General features: G+C 40.3%; 1 protein-coding gene across 1 annotated transcript in view; it reads right to left on the reverse strand.

Moving 5' to 3' along the window:
* The window catches only part of NTNG1 (netrin G1), a gene marked incomplete at both ends in the record, with an annotated part of 143,932 nt that overhangs the window by 71,650 nt on the left and 53,568 nt on the right, over positions 1-18,714 (reverse strand). Inside the window, one exon of the mRNA XM_082287020.1 lies at positions 13,278-13,918. Within this exon, the coding sequence (XP_082143146.1) occupies positions 13,278-13,918 (641 nt within the window). The remainder of the gene's footprint in view (positions 1-13,277; positions 13,919-18,714) is intronic.

An 18,714-nucleotide genomic window follows, 5' to 3' on the forward strand; every position in this document is an offset into this window, starting at 1 on the left:
CTCTTATAACTGAAAATTTAAAGAATAGATTTTAAGTTATGAATAATGTAAGGCTGTCATAGGGGAAAGCAACAGTGAAATACTGCTGACAGAAACAATCAGTACATGTTTATACTGAAGAACAAACCTTAGCAATTCCATCTTGTATAACACAGCTTTTAAAATCCTATACGAACTTTTCAGTTTTCTCTGAAATGTCAAGCAGGTTTCCTCAGCCTCCAAATCCACTGGAAAATATACAAGCTGTTTCTGTTTCTCAAAGAATAAGCTAATCTGGAAGTAAAATGCATGCATATATATATGTATATATATATAAATAGCACTATGAAAAATAATAGAGAACTAATAGATGAAGGTAAAGAAAGAGCTTATGTTTGAAAAAAACCCCAAAAGTCCTTAATATAGGGAGGTCTAGCAGTATCTATTTCTCAAGCAGCAGCTTATTACAAGGAATAGATCTAGCAAGATGGGACAGGCTCCATTTTGGGGCACAGACAGTCAGATGGTGAACAAGAGCTTCCCTGCACTAAAGCATTCTTCAGGGCATAAGAGTGCTGTTCAAAATGAATTGAGTTTTGTTTGCACACTGACAGAGCATTGCCATCCACTGAAAATAAGAAGAGGTATTTGTCCTGAAGGCCTGATGAGCAGGAAAAGACACAGTGCCCTGACAGAATCCTTATAAAAATGCTTGCATGACACAGAGCTTTATCTTTAATGAATTTGGGCATAATTATCAGAAACTCCCTGAATTATGCAAATAAAAAACCCCAAACCAAAAATATAATGCTGCTTCACTAGAAAACATTTTTGTAAGTAATACTTCTGGGGATGAAGGAGTTATTGTTTGTGTCTGAGGTGTTTTATAGCTGTGTTCTCTTTCTCAGACAATGAGAGCTGCAGAGGAGAAGGAGGGAGACAGCTCACTGGGATTTAGGATGGTGCCCACAGCAGTCGTGACCTCCTTTCCCCACCATTGCTGTTCATTTTCGCTCCTCATCTATTCTCATGCCTGCTCAGCGTTTCCTCCTGTTGACCTACACAAGCCAGGAGGGGGGAGCATTACACAGGACTCAGAAGTGTCCGCAAATCTTGTTAAAGCAGTTCTCTGCTTGCAAGCTGGGCAAAAAACATCAGGAGAGAAAAAGGGCAGCACTTGTAGATTTTCTGGTCTACACTGATTTATCATGATATATAGCAGATTGACTGAATCAAATGACTTAGTGGCCATATAATCATATCACAAAGGGGACAAGCTTCTGGCATCTGTTCAAGCTGCTTCTAACAGAAGTTGAATGTAGCTTGTTTTTTTTTTTTATTAATCTTTTTTTTTCCCTATGCAAATCACTCCTTTATTTTGTCTCAGTTTTATTCCTTCATAATATTCTCTGAGTTTTCAGATGCTGACATACCTGTGAAGATAAAGAACTCTATAAAATAAGGAAGATAAGTCTTAGTCTGTAACAGGTTTCTCTTGAGATGCAAGCACTGCAGAATGGGATCTCTGAGAACACCCGTGACAAAACAGCTGCCCCCTCTCAGCCCTTGCTCCTGGCTGGACAAGTGCCCTGCTCTCCCTCACACCTCAGGGCAATTCTTTCTCTTTCTTGCTTGGCTAATGTAGTTACAGCAGCTGAATTTTCAAACCTGTTTTTTTAAAAAAATGTGCTAAGTTTATGAGGATATAACAAGTCCACATTTTATGTGTTTGGAATTAGGGGGAAGCTCCTGCATACAGGACACTGAGACTGGACTTTATGTTGTATTAACTGTTTGCATTGCAGCAATATTTGAACAACTCTCCAAAAGGTCTCTCTCCTGTTACAACATACACTCAGCCCATTTTAAATTGCTGAATCTTTTTCAGTGGCAGTAAGGCCTTTTTTTGTGGGCCTAATATGTGCAAGAGATTTTTCAAAAGCCCTGGTATAATAAACCAGTCAAAATTTACAAAATCTCCTATTTTTTCCAAGAGTCAGCACTAAACCACTGTTACATAATTTAATTTTAAATGCCAAAAGTCTCTAAAAATCTGTGAGTGATGCATCGAGTGATGCATCAAGTAATGCTCTTTGGATGAAGCCTTTAGAGCATATGTATCTCCTCTCCACAATTCACAAGCCAGCTGAATGTCAGCCATACACTTCTTGTGCATTTGTTAGTCAAACCCTGGGTAGGACTGTGCAGTGAGGAAACCAGTGAACAACATCAAAAGTATATCCTTTGGAATCAGAGCACATAACCCTTTGTCATTCCCGTGGTATCGCTGTCTCGTATCTCTCCTATTTAAAGCATCTATATTTTATGAAGCACTAACAGACAAACAAACAAACCAACATATAGACCACAAAGTCAGCATTAGTCTCCAAAGTAGCTGTTGGAAAGATGAGATACTTCAGAATCTGCTCACTCAATATAGGGATTCAGTATCTTCAAAAACCAAAAGTTTGGATCTATATTTTAAGGCATCAAGTCTAAACATGAGATATTTGTACATGTCAGAACGGAGGCTGTTGCTGTCACCCACCTGGAAGGATTACTGTTGGAAAGAATGACCACATTGCAGGTTACTCCTGCAGTGTCTAACTGATCTACATGATGAGAAGCTAAAATGATGCAAACTGTTTTGGATATGTAAGGGTTCCTTCTTTCAAGACCTGTACACTAGAGGGGAAATGAAATACTATTTCTCATTTTACTTTTAATTTCATCCAACTCTTTTTCAACTACCCCTTCACCATTCAGGAATAAAACAAATGGAAAAGGAGGATGAAGCCCTTTATTTACCCCCACCCCAACTCCCTTTCCATCTAGCTTCTGGATTAGGTTAAACATTTTCAGTAGCAGAATATTAGCAGTTAATGACACTCAGATTGTTTCATCTTTAGATCATTACTAACTTTAACCCACCATTCCCAAACCACAGCTTCCCATCTTTTAATTCTTCTCCTGTGTTGCAGAGGGGAAGGAGCTGCCCTTGCTGGCAGACTGCAATTCCTATGGGACACAAGTGATTAAAAATGTAACTGGCTCCTTGCTGTTTTGCTGTCCTGCTGGAAGAATTATTTCAGGGGCATTCAAAGGAAGGAAGGCATGGTTCCATAAACACAGGATCCTTAATGAAGCTTGTTAAATGATAAGCAATTTTCTGCATTGACAAAGTATAATAGGATTACTTTATTATTGTAAAGTGAGATGCTCCTCCTGAAGGTTTCCATTCCTTCTTTGAGCCACATGGGCAGTGATCCCCATGCGCTACAACTGAAGGAGTGATGATCACATCACAGAAAGAGAAACAAAGACAGTGAGAAACGAGCAGCTGGAGGTATGCAGGGTGTGGGAGGAGGGAAGGAGGATTTCCTGAAGTGGGTCACTGACAAAACAGATGCCTTGTCATTCTGCAGCTCTGTCCCCTGTCCCACCCGCCACTGCTGCTCGCCGTTCCTGCCGTCTCCACTCCCCCAAAGGAGCAGAAGGTTGTGGGACCTGCTGTGCTCTAACTGGGGGACAGAAACGGTAATTTTTTTTAAAAAAAAACTTTTTCAAGTCAATTCACGGTTGTGCTTACATGGCAAATTCAACAGCTCTAGTTCTACCTAAGGGAAGAAACAGCCCACAGTTCAATAAATATGAGAAAAATCTAAGGCAAATTAAAAAGATCAGCCACTGAGGGAATGCATTTCACATTTCCTCTCCTGCACAAAAGGCTGCCAGTTTCCTGGACTCCAGTGCATGTTCATGTGCTTTGGATTGGCTTTTCTGAATAGGCCTAAACAAAGGCACTATAGAACCATTACCAGATCAAAGAAGTTAAATTACTTTGGTTATGACAACTTCAGTAAACACCATCCCAACTTCTAAAGATCCTTAATGCACAAGAGAGTTAAAGGGGAAAATAAGTAAAATCTGTTTTACCACATATAAAAGTCAGAAACAATAAACGGTACTGCAACCATTCTGTATCTGGTAACTCACATTAAAATATATATAAAGTGTTCTGGGAACTGAAGCAATGCTTCAGTTCAATAAAACTAATGTAATTAAAGAGAAAGAATCCTGTTTTCCCTCTGCTTGCAATTTCAAATGAGTGCTTCCTAAAACTTGTGACCATTGCTGGAATCCAATTCAGGACCTCAGCTTATCAAATTCCCAGCTCTGGCACCATGCCTTTGAGGAATTATAAAGTGCTGCTCATCACAACGTCTCTGTCTATGAATGCTCCAGATAACTTTAAAGTGCAGACACCCCATTTTGAAACAGGCAAGTGTTCACTGTGAATCAAAATGGAGTCACCAAACGTGCAGCTTTCAGCTGGTGCTTTTCTTTCAGGGCAACAAAGGAAAATGTGTTAGCACAAAATGTCTCCTTGTAAAATTTTTGTAAACTTAGAAAGCTTTGCAGGACAGCACGCTTACACAAAGCCACAGCTTTTGAGATGCTGTAGACCACACATCTTATTCTCTAATTCATTCTGGGACTGAGAAACTGCCAGGCTAATGAGCTCTCCTGCAGCCTCTTCCTCTGCAGGTGCTTCCCTGGAAGCACAGTCTTAAATCAGACACTGCCATGCCAGATGTAACCTCCTGAACAAACACCAATCCTCGCTCCCAACGTGGCCTGAGCAAGCCACAGCAGCACTAGTGTCTGACTTTGATGAAATCACAAACTTCTTTTCCATTCAGGCAGTGGAAGCCAAATTAATTCCTTAGCTTCTTTAATGCTGAGAGCCACATCTTGGGAATTCAATACAGGAACATATTAATCTCTGTGATAGGTGATAGTGCAATATATTACTGATGGGGGAGCCAGCACTGTGATAGTGACCCTGACCAGCAGATGACTGACTGGGTAAGGGGTGAAGGAGCTGCTCTGGCTTGAAGGCATAGCCTCAACTTTGGCAGGCAGTCCTTCACTCTTGTCCCACTACTAATTTTCCAACACATTACTTTGTCGCTTGGGTATCCAGGAAAGCTCATTATGAAGGTATGTGACAGCCCCTGATAATACATGTCTGTGGCAAAATAATTGATCCCTCTTTGCAGTGGTGATCTTTAATGCTCATAGGGCATGGGAGGTTATTAGATGGAGGCATCCTTTGATGGTCGCTAGTGTAATACGTTACCAGACAGCAATGTGCCACCTATCTATCACTTACAAAATAATGTCATCCCTGAAAACAGGCCTGGCAGCCAGGGTTAGGGGAGGAAGAGGGTTTAATTATATTTGTGGATGAAAAGATGTCCTGAGAAAAGTGCACAGCCTGATTATTTATTGGCTGTTCAAAAGCACTCAACACCGTTTAAGGAAAAGATCAGCCTCTGCAATACAGTGGTTCATGTTGCTGTTACAGACTCTAGCCTTGAAATCAAGTTCAAGCTGAAGAACAAAATTACCTCTTACAATATGTGGTTTACTTCTGAAAATGAAAAGGGTAAGAAACATATTAGCAATGTTAGCATTAGTAGAGGCAGCTGTTTTTAGATATTTGGTATTTCAGGGATGTGAGTTTAGCATCATTACTAGAAGTACAGCTTACTATATTCCTCTGCTAACTTTCCAACAGTGAGCAGATGGTTACCCTATTACCAACCATTTGCATTTAACATATTGTAATGATTTATATACCACATGTCACTGAGCAAAGTGAAAACAGTCGATGGTAACTAATTAGTTGAGTGTGAAGATGCATATCTCAATGTATATTTCCTTATTGTGATAAAATTTTATCTTCTTGGTTATTAATAGGTTTAATGTGTGGTGTAACAGAAATGCTGGTGGCAGTTAAATGTGAACCACCATGTCATTTTACCATTGGGACAGTATTGGTATCATTAACATTTCCACCAGCACTCCCTTACATGCATGTTTTATGAATGATGGTGCACAGAGGACAGGTTATAACAATCCATTGTGCTTTCTCTACCAATCCTTCTGAAGTGTACTTCAAAGTACTTTATAAATCTTAATATATAAGATATGGGCTCATATTACAGGACAACACACATCTGGAGAGGGTGGAAGTGGGAATGCTGCTTGGCAGAGAGGAAAGACACTCAGAGCTACCATAAAGACAGAAATGGATTTAAGGGAGAAAATGAAAAGAATCACAAGGTCTTCAAGGGAGTTTGCAAGGAAGAAGCAGACACTATTGACATTTACACAAACATAAAAGCCAGAAGATAGGCTCAAGGGTTCAGAGGAAGAGCATAACTTTGGAAACCTGCCCTCCACAACTAGAATATGGGCAGGTGTATGTACCATGTATCGCACTATCTGTGGTATGTCCCAAGGCCTGATCAGATGTAACCTACAGTATGAAGCTATGGATTATCTGCCTTATCCTGAAATGGTTTTGTTTACTTTTGTGCATATTTTAAAATGGTGGCCATCACCCCAGAAATGTCAAAATAATTGTCAGTGAAGTACGGCTGGTTTACTCCAGAGTACAGCACCATTTCCAGCATAAAAGTCTGGATGAACTGTTGTGTGAGCAACCAGGTGCTGTTGACAGATTGACTCTAAGGCTCCAAGGACTCTGTATGCTGCAAAAATTACAGGTGGTCTCATTCAGGAGTGGTAGTATGTCAAGTAGCAAGTTCCTGCTCCCTCCTAATGTGATTAGGACGCCTCTTGCTATTCAGCATCCTTTCATTTCTACCATATCCCACAAACCTCCCGGGACACAGCCCGTTCTCCTGGAAATGGCTGCAGGCAGCATTATGCTTTCCTGAATGTGTCAGCAGCCAGAATTTCTCTTGGGAATACGACCTGCAGTGTAACTCCTTGTCTCCTTTTCCCTGATGGTATTTGCTGCCTTCTAAAATCACAGCATTGCCTTTTGTTGTAGCTCTTTCCTTACTTTTCCATGAACAAGATGATAATCTATGGGAACAGAATTACAGCAGTGTTGAAAACTTACCCTGTAGTTCAGCCCAGTTAACAATACGCTTCACCTGTGTTGTACTGAGGATTTTTCCCTACAGCCTGCTGTGATCAAGTAGGGACTGTGATGATTCCCTTTGTGCATGGGTCACTAGTACTGCTGGGGCACATCAATCCCAGAGGTGGACTCCAGAGGGAATGATAGGAAGGGTCTCACAGGCCCCACATAATGATACTATTAGACCTTGACCTTTACTAATTCACTTTCTAGTTTCCAAATAGGTGTGACTCTATCACTGGATTTAACACAACTGGCTGCTTTACATCAGCTCTATCATACAGACATGAGACAGGATGAACATACTGAGAGGTGTGGGTTTTTTCTCATTTTTTAAACAGAAGCTGGGATAGTCATCTTCCTTGTGTCCTCCCTTCTTTTTTTTCTCTTGTTCCTTCTGTCCTCCCTTTCCATCACTTGTTTTCCCTCATTCCTCCTACATGCATTTGAAACTCAATGGGTTAATAAGGGTAACTTCACTCAAAGTACTCCTAATTTACAGGATGGCATCTGAAACTAGTATCAGGACTTGTTTCTTGTTTCAATACTTAACTTTTTGTACATACAGGGAGTGAGAGAGAGCATACTATGGCACTGTTCTAAAGGGAAATGAGAGGAAAGGCAGCAGAGTTAACCCTCTTAATTTCAAATATTTCCTAGATCACAGCTGAATGATGGGTTATTTATTACAGCTACCAAGCAAAAAAATTAACAGAGAGAGAAACATCACCTATGTCAAGATAAAGTATGTAGATATTTTGGGTTCAGCTACTACCTTCTGAGGCACTTCACACGCTCAGAAATGTCCAGGAAAAATCAGCTCCTAAGCAGATGCAATCAGATACTGACATGAACAAAACTAATGGCAGGAAATACCACCACACTGGTACCCATGGCAAGGAGCAGAATGTAAACTTATAAAAAACCCAAACCAACCCACACTTAAAAGTTGGTAGTTCCTATTACTTGTGAAATAGTTGGAAATTTTTAAACTTTTAATGTGATAATATGTTGTACCACTCCATCTTTAACTTCAGCCAGAAGGACATCCCTGTACCAGGAATCGTTTTGTGTATGTGATACAGGAGATCCTTAAGCTTATTTCAGTGTTGCATTAAGTTTGCACTCTTTTCAAATGAAAAGCTTAAAGGAAAGATAGTTTCTGCAAGCTTTTGGAGTCACTGAATTTATTCAGAAAGGCTCTTTGGATTGCTTTTCAGCATACAAAGCAATACAGAGAGAAAAATCCTCATTTCTTTCATCAGGATTTTTATCTCTAGTCCTCTAATATTCAGTGGCAAAATATAATTATACTACAAAAAGGCTTGGTGCCTCTCCTCAAACACCCTGATCCTGCACGATACTGAGCTTCCTTGAAAGACAGCTGGGGGAGATCGGTGTGGAAATACTTCATGGCTTGCAAAATGGCCCAAGAAAAGATGACCAGATGCTAATGAGCAAAGGTGGTGAGTGAAACCTGGTGATTTAAACTCACTGATTTCAAAAGCATATAGCAGAATGAGAGCCCTAGACAGCATTCAGACTCCACTGCTCTGCTCCCCTTCCAGCCACTGTGACTGTGGCTGCACTGAGCTGATGTCACCAGGAGTTGTGTCACCAGGATGGAGGGTGGAAATCAGTATTATCTGAATGCAGACAGGAGTAAAACCCACCCAGGACACCTGTACTGAGTAAACCCCTGGAGACTGCTCATGTGTGAATAAACACCGTGACCATTTAATTATTTCGATTCTTGATGATCCTAGATTTGCTTACAGAAAATGAAGGACCATTTTCTTTAGTGACATATTACAGTAGATATATTAAAAAAGCAAATTGCACTTGGGAGTTACAGATAAATTGACATGCTCTTAAATACATATGTTACTTTTTCTTTCCTTTTCTCTAATGAGTTTATAATTTAATCAGAGAAATGCTAGATTCCCTGCAAATACTAGTGAAAATCTCGAAGGAGAAAAGCTGCTTATGCAAGTGTTCCTGTAAAACAAAGAGTATTCAAGTATGGTAAATAAATACTAGAGCCAAGAATGGCATTCAGTTGTCTCCTTAAAAGCTTGAAGCCTACGTATCTTAATATTGATGGTCTGGTTCTGAGCTGAACATCAATGAAAACATTCTCTATTATAAATAAAACTACAGCATTTCTATATATTATAACTTCCCTAGGGCAAAGTTCTGTTTTTGGGTAAGTTACAGAGGGACATTATTATATAGTGTTCCTAAGTGTAGGACAGAGTAACATAAGAGATTTACTCCAATTCATCCATCCATAGACTGCATCTGCAGGATAAGCCAGAGGAGGGGACCCAGTACAGCCCAGCCTCCCTGGTGCAACTGCCTGCCCGAAGCTGCACTGTGAGCTCCCACTCAGGGCAAGAGCCCTCACCCACCCCAAATCCACCACAGCCTCAGGAGCAGGTCCGGTTCACAGCTGGCAGGAGGGGCAGGCTGACTAAGACGACAAAAAAAGCCCCAACTGCCTAAGTAGCAAATATATTTTCCTTCAGAGTAATTTATTCAGATGCTGAAATGGATTTAAATTTAGAAGAGATAATGTGAGAGCAAGGAAGTGTTAAAACTGAGGTTACTTTTCATTTGCGTTCTGTGAGTTAGAGGTTTCTATTGCAGCTGGAACTGCAACCGCAGCGGAGACATGGTCAGAAAACCCTGGGGCTTAAATACAGAAGCTTCAAGGCGAGAAGAGTATAAAATAAATTCCAAAGGGCTTAATAACATTGTGCAGAGACTGGATATTCTGGTGTCAGAAAGAAACTGGTGGCTCTTAGATCAAAACCTAATCATTCAAAAGCAATAAGAGCCTTTGTTTTACCCAGCCAGTCATTTTGTTACCCACTGGGGCCATGTTTTTTTACAAGCATTCTGAATTAAAGTTAATTTACAGTGTATAAATGTACATGTCACTGGCAATATAACAGAACAAAAAAACTTTAACATGGTTAAACCTTCAGCAGTCTGATGCAAAATCTGCTAGGAACCTTTAGCTTGACTTCAAAGGAATTATTATCAGCATTTTAGTGAACTTCTTCTACAAAAAAAAGTTTAAAACTGGGAGCTGTACCTCACTGCTTACTGCCAGGACTGTCCTTCATGTGGAATTGAAGAGAGGCAGAGCCTGCAGACAGCTCAGGCCACCTCTGCAGACAGCACAGTGAGAGAAACCTTCCTGAGGTTATGGCACAGGACACCCTCTAATCCTCTGCAGCAAGGCCAGACGAGGGGAAAATGTCTGCTCTTTCTTAGCTTCCCATCCCAGAAGACTTTATTTATGCATTAGTCGACCTTTCTAGCTGTTAGGACCATCTTGCTTCAGCAGTTAATTAACACAAGTGCCATAATTTAATACAGTTAATGCTACTTTATGCCCTTTAATGTACCTTCCATTAGTGATATTATTGTAGTATTACCCTGTAAATTAAAATAAGATCAAGAATAAGAGAGGCTCTCTTTAATTAAGGTACTGGCACACCGCATCGTCCATTATTCACTAGAAAAAATCACCCTGATTTAGTGAAGCAGACCATCAGTAAGTCAGAATTAGTTCATGTGGATTATTAGGTTTCTTGAATAATGTGAGCACAATGGGGTTGCTGAAATTGCTAACAGCCATGTTTCCTTTTTTTCATCACCTTAATAAATACACAATGGAAGTGGTAAATTGAAGAAGAATAAACAGGTGGTAATGGAGGAGGAAAGACATTCTTTGAGAGTACACAGGTTTTCATTTCCAATGCAACATACATCAGGCTTATTTCATACCAAAATGCAAAGCAATGACAAAGCAAACCCTATATTAAGTGGGCAAATCTCCTACCTATAATTCATTGTGAAGTATTAACCACCCCAGTATCCTGTATATTTAACATAGTGGCTTTAAGATAGATGCTTTTCACTGTCATTGATGCTTAAAACACAGTGTGAAACAAATTCCATTTTATGCTGCCTTTAGAAATATGCTATTATGAGCTTTGGTGATTTTAACTATACTTAACCTACAGGTTATGTTTTTCAGAAAAAGAACTAGCTTTAAAGTGTGGCTGCTAGCATCCCTCATCTACTGCATGTCAAGCTCCTTGGTAGCCTCCCTTTGTATCCTGTCTTCATGGAGTAATCTAGTCTAGTTTTACCAAATTTATATAAATAGCTGTGTCTCAAAGCCCAGAACATGAATCTTGGTAGCAAAACAAAATAATTTTATAACAATTTCTAGTTAACTTCCTAAATTAAGGAGCAAGAGCTGGAAAGCTCAGCTGAGCTGGAAACAGTGGCACAACTACCCTGGTAACCCTTGCTTCCCTCCACTAGTTCCCGTGCTCGGGGCATACCAGGGCACATGCTGGGAATGTTGATTGGTGGGAAGAGGCCATAAGGTTTCTGGAAGAGACAAAAAATACCTCAAACTAGGTAACAGTGGGCTTATAGCAAGTTACAATTGGTGCAAGTAAACAACCAGGGGCTGTGTGTTGCAGCACCAGAGCTACTCAGCAGCAAGCAAGCCCTAAAGACTTTAACAAGGAAAGCTCACTAGATATTGAAGCAAATGGCACCAAATCCCAAAAGAGCTGTTCTTCTCATTAGCAGAAAAGCGATAAGAATTCACATGAATCTAATCTAGTGAGGTACTATTACACATCGGATACTTCTTTTAAAGCATGTGTCCAATTACTGCAGCATTTAGACAACAAGCATCAGCATCAGATAAGTTCTCTGTACAGTCACGCTTCATTTCTATAGATAATTTTTCACAAGATTGGTGAGCCCCAGATGTGCTCAGAAGGCTTCTGTTTCTAATTTGCATGCAATGCACTCTTTTTTAATCCTTCAGATGCTTTCTTTGATAAAGTAATGATAATCTAATTGAAGTCAGACTAAGCTCCAAATGGGTTTTTAGATGGGGAACAGGCTTTCCTTAAAGCCTACAGACCTACAAATCCTGAACTTTGATATGATGCCTCAGTAGAGCTAACCTATGTGGAGCCCAGTGGAGAAAATATACACATTAAAAAGGTGTTATTTTTTTGTACTGAGGCTAATTTTACCAAACTATTTCCAACAGTATCTTAAGCTGTTCATGATCCACTTAGCCCTCCCAAGTGACTTCTGAAAAATAATTTACAATGAAACTAATGAGCATTGCAAGAAGAATTCTTAAAACAGCAACATTTATTTTAGATTTTCAAATGTATGTATGGATATATAGTTGGTGTGGACACAGAAGACTGTAACTGCATATTAAATCTCCAGTTCTAAGAAATGTATTTTGATGATTTTAATTTACACTACAGGAATAATAAAAATATAGTCAGCACTGTTTTATATAATCACTGTCACTATTTTTTTTCACTCCATTCTGAGTCTGCAAAGAAGGTCCCTGTCCTTCCAAGATAGATTTGCTTTTCTGTTTGTTTTGATACTTAGATTCTCTTAAGAAAAAGAAAAAAGTGTTTTATAAAGGAAGTCTAAAACTCTGTATAGAAGAAACAGAGGAGGAAGAAGAGGTTTATCAGACTGGTGAGTGAATTGCTAATAGAGGTGATCCCACTTATTTCTTCTAAACAAATTGGCATCCAAGACCCATACAAAGGGAGCACCCTCCTGCTTGAGGGCATCAGTCAATTGCTAGTTTGAGTTGGGAAGAAAATTTCCCAATAGGCATGTCACTGCAGTTATTATTTTTGGGACTACAGCACCTGATACCAGCCACCAATTGCCCTAGAGGGAACCATTTATCTTGAACCCAGCTGAATAATCATCTTTGTTATATTCAAATCAGTCTATCTAAAACACTACTTGTTTTTTCCATTTTCATTCAGCTTCTCTGCATTTCAGAGCTAATTAAAGTACAAGGAATGGACTCTAATCTTTGCTGCTTTCCTTGTTCACAGCCAGACCTAGTGGGAAGGGTTTGTGCAAGGGCTGCTGAATCAATCAGAGCTTCCATTAGAAGCCTGGAAAAGTGAAATGATAAAACAGAATCTCTGTTTTTAGTTAACTGCCACTGGATCAGACTCCAACTGCATCAGAAAGGAAAGTGTCCCACTGCTCAGGTGAATTCCTGAGCCAATGCCCTCCTGCCTGGGAGACCCAGGGCTCAAAATCCAAGGCAAGTGCCAGCGAACACTCAGACCTTGTGCCACTGAGTCAGGAACTTCTGATGGGGCAGCAATGGCCTTCAGCTGAGGCAGATTTCCAATGAACATTGGCAGAAAATGTCCTCTTGTTTGAGGAAATAAACAGTTCTGAATAATTTCTCAAATCAAACACATATGCCTGTTTCTAAAGTTATATATTCTCTTACCTTCCATATACCCTTATGTCTGAAATTGCATAAAAGTAGCGTGCCAGGTGTTGCTCATCTACATATATTTCACCAGTTGCTGGCCTAAGCAGTCTTATCCTCAGATCTGTGATGGTAAAGAAATCTCTTAACTTCTTGGTGGTGTCAAGCTGGCCATAAAGAGAAGCCATGTTATGAAGCCGAGGTCCAGCAAAAAAAGCAAATCTATCTTTGATTTCAAAGTGGATTATTTTACTATTTGTCATGTACCCGGTAGAGTATTCCTCTGTGCAAATGATTTCTAGGACTGTGTGCTGTGATAAATCCCTCACTGATTTTGGATCCATGTGAAAAGCATCTAAGCAGTCTGTGGCATAGTATTGGTAGGGCTGCCATGTTCGTCCATAGTCGAGTGATTTCTCCAGGATCATTTGGTCTGGACGGCCAGATTCAAAGGTGATAACTATGTTATCTGTAAGCTCAATGGTTTTGTTCCAGGAGAGTGTAATATTAACATGAAGAGGTTTCGGATAGTCCTTCCAAGTTGTGGACTGCCAAAACGTGGAGGGATGTCTTCCTTCCAGATCGAACATCAGTTCTGGAGGATGAGCCAGTTCTTGGGTACTCGCATCACATTCATTATTGCACATGTAGGGATTCCCCTGGAAAAGAGCAAAGCAGTGTTACAAGGGGCACCACAGAGGTGAGTGTGACATGTAAGATGTTTCTTGACTGAGAACTGCTTTTCTCCAGGAGGGAAGCCAAGAAAGAAAAAAACAAATGCTTGCAAGTAATAACTTTATCTTAATGAGATTAATCCTGGCTGTTTTGCCCGTTAAAGTAAATGTACAAATACAACATAGAGAGCACCCTTGCTTCTGTAATATAAACATTTTTCTTAGTATAGGTTTAAAAAAGAAAAAAAGACTTGTTTACCCTGAACAACTCGGACCAGGGATTGAGTCACAGAAGACTGAGAACAGTATGCAAGTCTCTAACAGCTCAGTAACTCCAACTCTTCTTAGAAAGATAGCAGCCAAAGAGAATTTCTTTTTGAAACAAGCATGTTCCTCAGAGCTCTGCCCAAAAAAGAACTAATTTTTAAGGCAAGTGTATTTTGTTAGCAGTGCAGCCTGTGTGTACTCAGTATGGCCAGTATTCAGTACACTTTCAAGTTTCCTTTCACCCAGGTGGGAAATTTATCATGCTTAACTTGTGCTCCCAGCTCAACACTGCCTTGCCTTAAAACATTTACACTTGCAACCAAAAGCCATTAGAAAAACAGTGCTCTGTCAGGTCTGGGGCTTGATTCAGGTATCTGCCATCTTATTACAGCGTACCAAAGTACTTCAGAAAAGACTTTTCATGAGGCAGCAGGTTCAATTTATCAGGACAAGATAATCCAGCACTTGATTAGGTGGGAGATATCAGTGGTTCCAGCTGGAACACTGCCGAGGTGGCAGGAGCTCTGAACTGAGGGTTGAGTTAAAAACAGCAACAAAAAAAAGCTTGCCAATAGTGCACAGCTTTTACTGCCACTTGTCCACTGCAGCAAGGTGAAAGTGAATTATTCTCTTTCTGGCCTTTTGATGCATTAACTTTCACACTACAATCTTCTGCTTCTTCACAAAGGCTGTTTTGTCTGGAGATTGGGGATATCTTGCAGCAGTTGCCAAGATATCAGACCCTGTAGGCTGCACTGAATCATGTATATCTAATTTCACCTTTCAACAGTACATAAGTATTTTGCTACTTGTTCATTCTGTGTTTGTTCCAGAGAGCAATTGCTGCTCTGTATCCTTCCCTCTGCCTGACGTACAGACTGTGGAAGAAGCCTCTATTCCCTTACAGTCAGCACTGCTGGGGAAAAATACGCACATGCCTATACATAGCAGAGCTCGATGAGGTCATAAATGTAGCTTTGTCATTAATCAGTGTTCCCTGCACCTACCCTGAAAAGAGAACAAGCCCTGGTATGATGATCAACCTTTTCTTTTCTTATAATTGCAGTTATAATTCTCTTCATCTCAAAGCCTGACGGCAATGAAGTGACTCAATGCTATCCAGTGTGGAAAACGGGTTTCAAACGTAAGTTTCCACCTTGGCCACTGCTCTGCTCCTTGACATACTCCCACAAAACACAAGTAAAAGAACTTCAGCACTCACTTTGACCTCCCCACTGGCAACTTCCTCTCACCTGGGCTGGGAAATACTATTTTCTTTCTCTCTCTTTCTTTTTAATACAGCTGAATGCTAAAACTGACAACGATTCACTGGGACTGGAAGTTAGGAAAAAAACCTACAAGACAACAAAAAGGGTTATTTGAGAACCAGCATGCTGCTTGTTACACTGACAGCTTCAAAGCATGCAGCTGTAACTGAAAGTACTCTGCAAAATATTGTCTATAATAAGTCTGTTACAGCTCTGATTTCAAGCCCATGGTTGCTATTTCTATGCCTTCCTTTTGAATAAAACAGTGACAATTAAAAGTAAGTTTCAAGCAGAAGAGAGAAAACACAGAATTTTTAAATATTTGAGATCCATTTAATATATCAGATACAAATGCCAGAATCTGCTAACTTACACAGGCCTATTTTCCTCAGGGAAAATATACATATTGTGAAATTTGTAAGGTTCCAGACCCTTTGGCTACATGTAAACATCAGTTTATCAGAAGATGCTCAGATTGCATAAATCACACCTTCTGAGGTTGCCCAGAAAGACCTGGTCACTTCTATCTGTGTACCTCTAGCCTATATGCTTTATGCTTCTGCCTTTGCTTTGGCAAAAGCAACTACACTGGGAAGTCACAGGTACCAAAACCCAGCAAATAAACGTTCCTGTGTAGCCAGAGAGACGCATTAAGCACTGCTGAGGGATGGCTTTAGTTCCCTGCTCCACAAGCAACCACTGAGTCTGTTGTGATTCTTCGTGCTAAACACTAAAGCCACTCTGATCCGTTAGTCCCTGCATGCTGGAGGAAGCATGTTTTATGACTTCCAGCAGGTAACCCAGGTTGTATGGGATGTAGTGTTTCTTGCTGTATATTAGTTGATTTATTTTACTCCCTTTGCCTTTTATCTTTTGCTTTTTAGCCAAAGCTGAGGTGCCAACACAATCAGAATAACTGGGAGAGGGGCTCTAAAAACACCCCACAAGCTAATGTGAATACAGTAAGGCATTGGGAGCTGGTAGCCCTAGCTTGCAACTGAAATGCAATCTACAACTCTGTGCACAAAGCTTTTCAGGGAAAGACCAGACCCAGTTAATGGCAGAGTATTGTGAGAAATAGGTCAGAATCACTGTGCTCTCCTGTCCTGCACCTGAAACTCTTACCAGTGGTAACAGTGGTGCCACAACCTGCCACACTTGGGTAAGGACATTACTGCAAATGAGAATCCTAATAAAAGCTTCACGTATATCCTCCCCAATAAACACAATTATTTTTTTAATTTTATGATACAGAATTCTCTTTTAAAAGGTGAATGATTTGATGACACCAAAATAACCTGTGTGGAGTTGAAGTGCTTGAAAAAGAAAATTAGGAGAAAAAAAATCTAAGCTGATTATAAGCCAATAAAACAAATGTCCTGAATTCTAACAGGAGGAGGAGAGAAATTACAAGTTTATGTAAATTCCCCTCTGTCTACTGACATGGCAATTGCTGATGTAATTTTGAAATATTTAACATAGTTATTGCTTCAGAGGCTTGGAATCAGGTTCCCATTTTCTCTACCAGCAACTTGGCTTTCAACTGCTTCTAATTAATCTTAAATGTAATTTGCATGGTAAGTCATACTTACATTACCAAAACAATCTAAAAGGGTCTTACTCTACACAAATGTCTCTCAGTACATGCTATTATGAAAACAATTAATTTAACTGGGATTAGTTACATATTTTAGTGTCTTGATCTCTACGATAATCCTCTTTTAAGACTTTTGTCTCAGTAAAATGAATACAACAAAGACAAACTTTGCCCAATTTGTGCAAACTAAGCTCAGTCTGTGTTGGGGCCGTCTGAAGGACCAGAACATTAGCATCTCTAAGTAATTTTGTGACTATCAGGCAGCCATAAATAGATCTTCATTTAAGCCTTCCAAGGAGCAGCTCTTCAGTAGGGCTAGATGGAAAATAGTTATAACTTTTCAAAATTATATTTAAGCCATTAGGAGAGTTCTAAATAATTAAATACTGATAAATACTTCTAAACACTTTACTGCCAATTAGCATAAAGGTAGCCGAGTCTTTCCCAACACCACAACCATGACCATCTAAAAGAAACCTGCTATTTTCCTGTACAGTAATGGGAGATTGATATTAAATAGCTCCTTGCAGGCAGGCAAATTAAGCTGCTATTTATTTTCGTTTTGGCTGTTCATGGAATTGAAAATAATACTGAAACTACTGCCATAGTCTAAGTGTTGGCTTTAGGAGGAGGTACCCAATTTGCAGGCACAGCGAGGGCATGTGGCTGTATCACGACTTGATTGCATTCAGCCCTGGCTGGAAAAAGCAGAGTTACCTGAGAAGCTCCTGAGTAGGGCTGGCTGGTCCCAGTAGGGTTTCCCCTCAATTAGCTGGATTGAGTTTGTTTTAGCACACAGCAATGTCTTTGTGCCAGCCAACTCAAACTTTTAGAGTGGTGTCGGAGGTGCTCCGCAAGTGTCCCTGGCTGGGACAGGATGCCGGGCTGGCCTTGCTCCCCCTGGGCAGCAATGTGTCCTACCAAAAGCCCCTGCAGGAATAGCACAGTGACCCTAGGCTGAGGATTTAGGTCAAAAACAGAGGTCCAGCAGTAGTGTGACCTTTGAATGTCAGCAGGGGAGCAGCAGCAGTGCTGCAGCTGCTGTTCAAGGGTTGAAGTGTGAGTGCTGCTGCTGCTGCTCAGGTGAAGCCTCTGGTCTCTCCCCTGTACAGCTCCTCAGTGGCCTCCACACAGGCTTAGGGTTTGATTGAAGATGTTGCTTGTTTCAATGTATTCCCTGTCTACATTAAGACCTCATGGACTTTTTCACTCAGGAACAAAGGCAGAGGGGCTTAACTCTTCTGTAGTGTGAATATTGGAAGCTGTATCACAGATTACACACTGTAATGGACACCTGGCTAAATCCCTACAGAGGATTATAACTTGCATTTTCAAACTGGTGAAGGCTGCTGAGGTCAATCTGGCCAAGATTTTAAGAAGAACCAAAATAAATTTTTAAGAAGTGAGTCACTACAACTGAATTTTATACCACTGCCATAAGGTAATTAGCTCAGATTCCCAAGACAAGAAATAAATACAGCCTCACTCATGTTTGGAATGTGGCTGTGTGGTAAATTACTGCCTTCAAGTCACACTTTTGGACTAGAGTATTTCTGTTTTCCTTTTCAAGAGATCATTACAATTGGTGCCATGATGTACATTGCAGATGATTAACTAGACAGTAATAGCTACTGGCAGCAACTGCCCTA

This window comes from Coloeus monedula, assembly GCF_965178545.1.
Source record: "Coloeus monedula genome assembly, chromosome: 9".
NCBI lineage: Eukaryota > Metazoa > Chordata > Aves > Passeriformes > Corvidae > Coloeus > Coloeus monedula.